Source organism: Pterocles gutturalis, unplaced genomic scaffold (genome assembly GCF_000699245.1).
Source record: "Pterocles gutturalis isolate BGI_N339 unplaced genomic scaffold, ASM69924v1 scaffold18303, whole genome shotgun sequence".
NCBI lineage: Eukaryota > Metazoa > Chordata > Aves > Pterocliformes > Pteroclidae > Pterocles > Pterocles gutturalis.
This window is the reverse complement of record NW_010118454.1, coordinates 19,149-29,212: the sequence shown is the minus strand read 5'-3', so window position 1 is coordinate 29,212 and position 10,064 is coordinate 19,149. Positions and strand designations below refer to the sequence as shown.

General features: G+C 39.1%; 1 protein-coding gene across 1 annotated transcript in view; it reads left to right on the top strand.

Annotated features, from left to right (window-relative positions):
- Nucleotides 1–3,472: 3,472 nt before the first annotated feature.
- Nucleotides 3,473–10,064, top strand: part of LOC104463754 (uncharacterized protein C8orf34-like) — a gene marked incomplete at both ends in the record, with an annotated part of 21,014 nt that continues 14,422 nt past the window's right edge. The window contains 2 exons of the mRNA XM_010076209.1: nt 3,473–3,620; nt 4,575–4,706. Coding sequence (XP_010074511.1) covers nt 3,473–3,620; nt 4,575–4,706 — 280 coding nt within the window. The remainder of the gene's footprint in view (nt 3,621–4,574; nt 4,707–10,064) is intronic.

The window sequence follows — 10,064 nt, the reverse complement described above, 5'->3', positions numbered from 1 at the left end:
GAAGTTTTTTGGGTTTTTTGTTGGGCGATTTTTTGTTGTTGTTGTTTCTCTCACCCCTCCCACCCCTCCACTACATAGCATAACCAAGCAACTGAACACAGGCAGATAACATATTTCCTTGTAATTGCCAATTTGCTGGGCATGACAAGAGTCTCGAAGCACGAACTCGAAGAGCATGGGTTGGGGGCTGGGTGAATGGAGTTAGGACCCTTGATGGACTGGGTGGCAGAATTTGGTAGGAGGGCGTGAGGGAGTGAGGATCATGCAGCTGTGATCCTACTTGTGGGATCTCTGACTGTGTGTGGCAGGAGGATATGGAAGGAGATAACACCTCCTACATGTGAACATGGATTTACAGAGAGCATATGTCTGAAGCTGTTATCACTGCTATTGTTATCGCTGGTTGGGGTGGAGATGTTCTTTACAAATTCTGCAAAGTTTGGGAATACAGCTGTGGTTGGTTGGAGACCACTCACACCTTGCTTGGAGCATCTTGAGAAGCAAATCCCTAAGATCTTTACTCCCTGTTTACAAAGGAATACTCGTAGTAAAGAGCTATGTCTTCCTTAAATTGCAGGTTTTGTAATCTGAGTCACCTTTGTGATGACTTGAAGTTGTATTTACTTATAATGGCACCTCTGAAAGTGTTTGAGGCAAATCAGTTTGTGGCTTATTACACAAATAAGTAGGGTTTTTTTTGAACTGAATACTATTTTCTGTTTATGAGGATTCCAGCAATGTTATTTCTTTCTTGCTTTAGGTGTACAGGATTGGTACAACTCATTGGTCACTCCAGATAGATAAAAGTACCCTATATCTATAGTTCTTTTGCTGCCACAGAAAAGAACTGATTATGCTTTGCGACAGCACATATCTCTATATCACCCCAGCATTATTATCAATATGTTAACAGCAGATTAAAAAGTGGTCTTTTTGAATAGGAGCTAATTTCACATCACCTTGGAATAGCACTTTTTTTTTTTTTTTTTTTTACTTTGTGCAATTATGTTCTTTAGTTTTATTGATATGTCTCAGAATAAGGTAAAGAATCCTATAATCAGTTTTATTTTATTAGGTCTGTTTCTGTTAATTAAAGACTGTTCCTGTGACTAGCAAGTCAGTAATGGCAACAATCAAGTAGCATTTGTCTTATGATGACAGGCAGACATTCTAAAATTTTTCATCTCTGTATTATCTTTTTTAATACTACATTAATTTTGTAATTTATTATTAATAGATCATCATCCATGCATGTCTTTAAAAAAATAATAGTATCAGTGCATGTATCTCAGTTCTCATCATCTTGTTTGTATTAATCTAAGACAGAAAAATAATTTTCAAACCATGATTCAGAGAAATTATTTAAATTACAAGTCAGCTATACAGACTGACACTTTTCCTTTGGTAATAGAGTCCTCCGCAGTGGAATTCCTACAGCTATTGTGGTCAATTACAAGCACAAGATTACGTCTTTTCACTTGTCACTAATTCTGCATTTTGGCAGGGAAAAAAAATAAAGGTTTACTGTTAGAGTGTTGCCAAGCAACCAAAATATGAATTACTCCAATTTCTGGATTTTTCCTGTATGATATATATATATCAGAGGGTTTCTCCTACCTTGATGAGAGACAGTCTAGATGAAGTTACCCTACATAGCTTTACCATTTTTCAAGATTAGTAGGTAGCTTTATTTCTCCCTGTGGAGTTCAATTTCAAAACTGAAGACCCTTTCCCCCCCCCCCCCTCCCGCCCCGGCCATGTAGACAGTTATCAAAAATCGTATCACCTTTTAGTGGCCTTCCAGTACCTGAAGTGGGCCTACAGGAAAGCTGGGGAGGGACATTTTACAAGGGCATGTAGCAACAGGATGAGGGATAATGGCTTTAGTCTGGAAGAGGGTAGATTTAGATTGGATATTAGGAGGAAGTTTTTTACTGTGAGGGTGGTGAGACACTGGAACAGGTTGCCCAGGGAAGCTGTGGATGCCCCAGCCCTGGAGGGGTTCAAGGCCAGGCTGGATGAGGCTTTGGGCAACCTGGGCTAGTGGAGGGTGTCCCTGCCCATGGCAGGGGGGTTGGAACTTTATGATCTCTAAGGTACTTTCCAACACTAACCATTCTATGATTCTATTGATTCTGTGATTCTATATCTTCACAAGGCATGAGATTGGGAATGTTTTCTCCTTTTTGTTTTCTGAAGTTAAATTTCTCTTTCTGAAAGGGAAATCTTGTTTCTGTCTCATTTTCGCTTATACCTAATCGTTTATACCACTGCTTGAATAAAAAGAAAGTCTTAGAGTGGACAAAGATAATTTGCTGTATCTTAATAATCCTGCATGCTGTTACTCATGTTTACTGTTATTTGATATACTCCCTCTTAAGTATCTTTTTCCAACACAATTAACTGATGGTAATAGTATTTGAAAAATTAATTGTTAAATGATGTGTGGAAAAAATTAAGTGGAGATAGACCAAAGGGTTTGGTAGTTATACTAAGATTTATGCTTGGGGATAGATGAAGAGAGAATAAATGCTCTTCATAATGTAGACATTTTTTTCCTCCCAATTTTGTTGTACATTCCTGGAATTTTTTGCTTTCATGGAGCTTTTTTGTTTCACAGTGGCAGCCACAGATTTTCTGTGGAACTATGTGCATTTCAAGGTCACCTCCCACTTTAGCAATTGATTTCGTCTTATAGCACATGCCCAGCACAAAGACACAGCTTCTTTCTGAATTCCTAATCTGTGTTTTCTGTGTAGGGAGCCAGGAAGAACCTCAGCAGCAATATGGAGAGTTCTTCTCTTTCTGTAGCCCTGCCAGGCCAGTGTGTATAACAGCGATTAGGCAGTATCCATGCATGGCATGGGAGATCATTTCCTGTTGACACTGGTTTTGTATCCATGTCTACAGCAATGTAATAAAATATTTGCTCATGGCTATACAATAATATTTTGGAGGACTTGCTTTAAAAAATGTCTGCCCGTTTGATCAGACCTTGGAGTTCAGAGATATGAATGCATATTCTAACCATATTGTTCTATGTCTGGGTGACATCAAAAATGCGCCAACCTTCCTGATGCACCAGTTTCCAGTGAGAAGAAATTTGGATATATGAGTCAGAGAAGAGCTAGTTGCTGCTCTGAAAAGGTGCTTATTCTGAATGGTTAAGTGAACAGTATTCTGATTGTTTTGGGTAAATTTAAGCAGGTAGTGGGGCTTGGGTTGTTTAATGTAAATTCCAGTGGATAAGTGACTGTATAGGCTAAGAACACTTTAGACACGAACTCTTCATAAACCAGTACTTCATAGGGCAAAGCTAGCAGTAGTTTGAGGAGATGAGTGCTTCCAGCTGTTTTCTTCAAAGTTGAAAACAGGCCTTTCCTTTATAAATGCTCCTTTACTTTAGATAAATACAAGATTAGTTTAGGTGCAATATCACACTAATTTTTTGTTTTGTTTTAATTTTCTAAAGGAGTTGATGACCAAGCTGATAACAGAGACACCTGACCAGCCAATCCCATTTCTAATTGATCATCTTCAGTCCAAACAGGGGAGCCGTGGTCAGCTTCAGAGAACGTTGTCTGGCTCTGCTGCCCTTTGGGCGGAGACTGAAACATCAGGTATGTTCTGTATGCTGGAAAGGGCTAGTCTCCAGTATAGTCTTACCACACTTTCATCCAGGATTTCCTGGATGCAGGTGTACCTACTGAACAGGTACCACTCTGTGGTTTTGAGCATGCACAGTAAATCCTGTTTGTCTAGTAGAGACTGAATTTCATATATATTTTGACTATCAGCTCAGCCTATGTACATATCGTGCAAGTATGGGCAGAGTTACAGGGTGGAAACAATCCCAGGCTCAGTGAGAAGGAAAGTACATGCAAAGGTCCCTTGATTCCGCTGCTGTCCTCTTTGCTTTCTCTTTCTCTTTACTTTGTTTTTCTTTTCCCACCTGTGGTGTATTTGTGCCTGAGATTAGCCTCTATTGAGGTATTTTCTTTAATAATACACATTTTTAACAACCCATCATTCCAATACTTAATGAGAAGATGCTATTACTACTTTATGAACTCCAGTGTGAATAATTTATGACTGTATATCTTCAGAAGCATAAAAAAAAATCTGTAATAGTATCTGCCTCATTTTAAAGTAAAATTTTAACTTTGATATTCTGGTACAAGCTACTACTAGAATGTTAGTTTTGTATTTAAAAATTGACTGATGATCTGCTTCAGACTATAATAGATGTCAGATAGTTGCTGATAGTCAAATTGTTAGTTGCTTGAGAAATCAACTTAATATCAAATGTAAAGTTTTAAGATAGTTGAACATGTAAAAGAATACACGGAGGTTAAGAACTTTTACATAACAAAAAATAAGACTAATGAATTTCTAAATGTTGATGTTTAGGAAATGTCAGAAATATATGCAATTTATCATAAATCAGAAATAGAAGAACAAAAACAGATGACTTTGCTTTGGACTGATAGGTCTTTCCTGGATTAATTGTTTATTAAGTCTTTGAAAGATGACCCTACAAATGTTATAATTGCCTGATTTGATTCTTTTAACAGAAAATAAAGGAACAAGGAGAGATTTTAGAAGTTATGATAAACCTTGGCAGGTAAATGCAAAAAAGCCTAAAAAGTCAAAGAGTGACCTTGCCGTGTCCAACATTTCTCCACCGTCACCGGAGTCCAAGTCCTGTAAGAAAGCTTCACTACATTATTAATTCATACATAGTTCAAACCCATAGTATGTTTTTCTGTTCAATTAGGACAAAATTGGAAAGCAAACTATGAAGAGTTGAAAGGGCTGGATATGTATGTTAGAAGAGTTTGATTCTTGCTTTACTTTCACTTGAAGTATAAATATTTGATAACATCCTATGTTGTCATCTATAGGTAGAATAAAATTCTACATAGATTTAAAAAAATAATGTCTTGGTGTCATTCACAATTTTATGTTCAGATACAGATTGTGGTTTGATGTTTTAGTCTGTATTGCCATTTTGCACATGTAAAATACGTTCTGTTGATATTGGTCCTAATAACAGATTTTTTTCAGTGGGTCAGGCAATACAAAACTATGAATTATGGACAGATACTGTTCAAGATACGGGGGCAGTGTCAGCAGAATAGGTGTACTGCTCTGAGAGTTGCTGAAGGAATCCAAGTGTACACTGAAAGAAAAGGCAGAATAGAAATAGAGTGACTGAAGAGAATACTGTCAGTGACCTGAAAAAAAGAAGTAGCAAAAATAGAGGCAGCAAACCTTAATAAAACATAGTGTTTTCTGTGTATTGTCTATTGAAGAAATTTAGTTTTTCTTGCTTGATTTTTAATGGATTTTTTTTACACAAATGTTCAAGAAATGTGTAGATATGGTGCTTAGGGACATGGTTCGGTGGGTTAGGTGGTGTTGGGTTGACAGTTGGACTTGATGATCCTTGAGGTCTTTTCCAACCTTAATTATTCTATGATTCTATAAATACATATATATGTATAGGTACACACACACAGGTGTGTATACAGGATTTAGTCTCCAAAATAAATTGCAAAGTTACATTTTCTTCAGTTGACTATTGCAGCATTTTGAAATGTTTATAGTAGAAAAATTTTTTAATAACTCAGAGTGTGATTAAGTGGACCAGATGAGAACAGAAATATATAGTGTGCTGCAACAGGTTTGCTGTCTCTCCTCCAAAAACAAGACTGGGAAGTCTAGACTTCAGTGGAGTCAAAGAAAAATCTCCCAGTGGCCTTGGTAGGTTAAAATATAGCACAGCAATAGGTAAAGTAAATCATGATAGATTTATGCAATAGACACACAGTGCTTTTGGGTAATTAAGAGTCTTATATGGTTATGACACCTTTTTGACTGAGAATAAATAACTGTAGCAAGTAAAAAATAGCTGTACAGGTAGCTGTGTGCCATAGCACAGCTTTTCTCAGGAGTCTCTTGCCCTAGCAGTATTTATGGATCTTTTTTTCTGGAAATGGAGCATGTGTCTCTGTTTCTTCTTCATGGAGCACATTCACTACTTCAAAAAGACTCAAATTTGATCATCGGTTCCACTGTACCACTCTATGGGTACATGATTTTTTAAGTCCATCCAAAAGAAGCATGTGTATTTTAATTCACTTTCAAGAGTAAATAATGATATTCAGAGAAGTGGTGATAGATTAGACTCAGATTATGAGTGACTAAGTGTTTTTGATGGATAACAGCAGTTTATAGAGATACACTGAAACAGTGGCTAAGGGTGTGAGCTGTTCCTGTCATAATGCTGTCATCTTCTTCCTCCCTCTCTCTCTGGGCTTGCAGTTCAGGCTGTGATACGCATCAAGTACCTTCCATGCCATCTCCTAAAGATCTCAAGTTCTCAGTGTTTATCTCAGGTCAGGGTGTGACATCACATCCCTTCCTTCATTTGTGTGCCTACTACAGGTTTCAAGCTTGTTTGTCCTTGGGTTGTCCCAGGAGAGGGACAAAGAGAAGGCTGGGTACTCTAAAGTACCAGGTCACACGTCAAGCAAGGAAATAATGTATATATCCATAATAAGACTGGATTCAAGGGTCTGTCCTTGTGGACTGAAGGACATCTAATAATGCTCTTCAATTGGTAAGACTTGCTCTCAAGCTACCCAAATCCCTAAGTCTAGCAGCAGAGTTTGTGGGAGTGCAGCTTTACCCACAATAGAGCAAAATAGAATTAGGGTGTGCTTAAGGCAGTTGGACATACATAAATATGTGGCACTATAGGGATGAATTCTAGAGCGTGCTGAGAGAGAAGACTAATGTCAATGCGAGGCTATTATATCATTGAAAAGTCATGATGATTGTGGGAGGTTCCCGATGACCAGAAAAAGATAATTACATCAATTTTGAGGAAGGGTAAGAAGAAGATTTCGGGAACTACAAGCTGATTAGCCTAACCTCACTCTCTGGGAATGTTATTGAACAAATTTTCCTGGAAGATGTTCACAGGCACAAGAAGGATGAAAATGTGATTTGGAACAGCAAGCTTGGATTTATGAGATCATACATGCCTGATCAGATCCACCTGATTGCCCTCTTAGATGAAATAACTGGACCTGTAATAAAAGAAAGAGCAGTGGATGTTTAATATCTTGACTTTAACAAAACCTTTGTCAGTCTCCCATGGTATCCTTATAATTCAATTGGTGATATATGCACTGGATAAGTGGACAAGATGTGTGGAAAGCTGTCTCAGATGTTACGATTCTATGATTGGGACTGGCAATGCAAAGTCCGGCTGGCAAGTCTATCACTAGTGACATGCTTGAGGGACTGGTATTGAGACCAATACTATTTTAAAGTCTTATTGTCCTGGATGATGAGCTAGAATGTTCTCTTAGGTTTACAAGTCAGACCAAACTGTGGGAAGTGGTTGCTATTCTGGGTAGTAGGACTGCTATTCAGAAGGACCTCTACAGGACTGAGGAATGGGCTGAAAGGAACCTCATGAAGTTCAACATAGGCAAATGCAAAATCCTGTATCTTGGATGGAATAACGCTGAGCAATAATATAAACTGGAGCCTGAATGTCTTGAAAGTAGCTTTGCAGAAAAAGACATGGAGTGCTGAAGGAGAAGAACATAAACGTGAACCAGCTGTGGCTGTGTGCTCTTGCAGCACTGAAGGTGAGCTCCATACAAGCTGAGTTAGCAAATGTATAGCCAGCAGTGTCTTGCACTTTTGAGATGGCATCTGGAGTACCTCATGATAGACAATGGTGTACTTTAGCAAGTCCAGTGGAGATCCACCAAGATGATAAGAGGGCTAGAACATGTGATGGACAAAGAAAAGCTGAAGGAAACAGGTCTGTTTTTCCTGAAGAAATGAAAGCTAAGGGGAGATATCATTGTCACCATCAACTATTACAATGGAGGGTGGTAGAAAAGGCATAGCCAGATTCTTCTTGAAGATGTGTAGTGAAAGGACAAGATGGAACAAAAATTATACTGCGAGGGTGGTCAAACACTGGAACAGATTGTCCAGAGAGGCTGTGGGGTCTCCATCCTGGGAGAGACTCAAAACTCAGCTTGGTAGTCAGTGCAACCTGCCCTCATTGGACCAGTTTTGAGCAGCAGGTTGGACTAGAAGACTTACAGACGTCCTTTCCAGCCCAATTATCCTCTGATTACACATTTTTCTGTTCATGTCCTTTCCTATTTTTTTTATACCACTGTTTTTAACCTTGATTCCTCCTATAATTTTGTGAGTTTTTCACCCCTGCAAATATTTGCCTTTGCAACTTTTTGAAAATACCTTGTGTATTTGAACTACAATTTTTTAAATTGCTATCACTGAGGCTGGTTTCAGCTATGTGCCTTTTTGCCATATCTTGCTTCTCCTATTTTCTGACAACAACCAAATTAATACTGACTTTTTTCGACATTTTTTTGCTGGGTTTATGCCCAAATCAGTGGGTACTGTATGCCCCTTCACCCACTCATATCAGCAGAAAGCAAGCATGTTCAAAAGCTATTTATTACTCTGTCCAGATGTGCACAGCAGATTCCATTGTTTTGTGCCTTCAGCTTGTACCTCAGAACATTTTTGCGTGTCATTGTGTATTTTTTTGCAAAGCTTCTCCAAAGAGGTAGTAAGGACTCATTTGAGAAACAGAGTATTTTAGGCCTGCTGAGACCTAAAGATTTACTCTCAGATTTTTGTTTAAAACAAACAAATGCCAATCTAAAAAGCCCCCCAAAACAAACACAAAATTTAATGGAGTCAAATGAGAAAGTATTTGAAGAAGAACAAATTTGTAAGTTTCTAAGTAGTTTGTGAAACTGACTTCTTACTTCTCAGCTGTCTACTTTTAGGCAAAGTAGGTTGATCTCTTCACCACCTCCATATTAAATCAGATCACAGATCATCCTCTCACTCTGCTTCTGTTAATCATTCTCACCATATTCCATTTACAATTACAATGTTGTGTACTTCTAATTGCCCTTTGTCAGTCTAGAACTTTAGGCCGTCGTTCTTGTAGCCTTCTAGTATCCAGGTACTGTGTAAACCAGTTTGGCTGTGTCATGAAAGAACTCTAATCTGAATGCTGTTGAAAGATTTAAATATATGAGTAATTTTGTGCTCAATAATAACACACCTTTTTTTTCTTTGAGATGTAACATGGTCATACAATGTATTAATGAAGTGTAGGATATGATGAGAAACTGGTCTGATTCTGTCTGCAAATCATGTCTTGAAAAGACACATATATGTAGATAAAACCAGTACTGATCTTGTGCAATCATCTAGTAGAAAATAAAGGTCTGCTGATTTGTGACAGAATTCATAACACATCTGCGAATGAATCTGGTGTGTATTTGTTTTTGGGGGGCACACCACCAGAAAGTCAGAAATATTGAAAAGCATGTCTTTACAGTCTTCTAAGATGAGATGGGGATATCTCAGCCCCATAAAGGGAAAACCTAATGTATTGGGTTTGCGTGTGGTGGAGCTTTGGTAGCAGGGGAAGGGCTATAGGGATGCGAACCTGCTAGAAGCTTCCCTGGCTCCAAGTCCTACTGGCCTCTGGCCAAAGGTGAGCCAGCCAGCACCTCCGTGAGTAGTATATTTAAGGGGGCTGGTGCTGCCCCAGCCCTGTGCAGGGCCTGTCAGGCTGCAGCCCCAACCCAAGAGCCAGGAGCTCTTCAGAAGCCAGTGAAAGAACCTGCAGCAGAGAGAGGAGTGGAATGTGAAAGAAACAATGCAGACACCAAGGTCAGTGAAGAAAGGAGGAGGAGGAAGTGTGCTGAAGCAGAGATTCCCCTGTAGCCCATGGTGAAGACCATGGTGAGGCAGGCTGTCCCCCTGCAGTCTATGGACATTCCCCTGCAGCTCCAGGAGGCCCGTGGAGGACCCCACATTGGAGCACGTGGCTGCACCCAAAGGAGGCTGTGACTCTGTGGCAGGGACACACGCTGGAGCAGTTAGTGAAGAACTGTAGCACGTGGAAAGGACTCATGCTGGAGAAAGTTTGTGAAGGACTGTATCCCATGAGAGGGACCCCATGCTGGACCAGGGAAAGA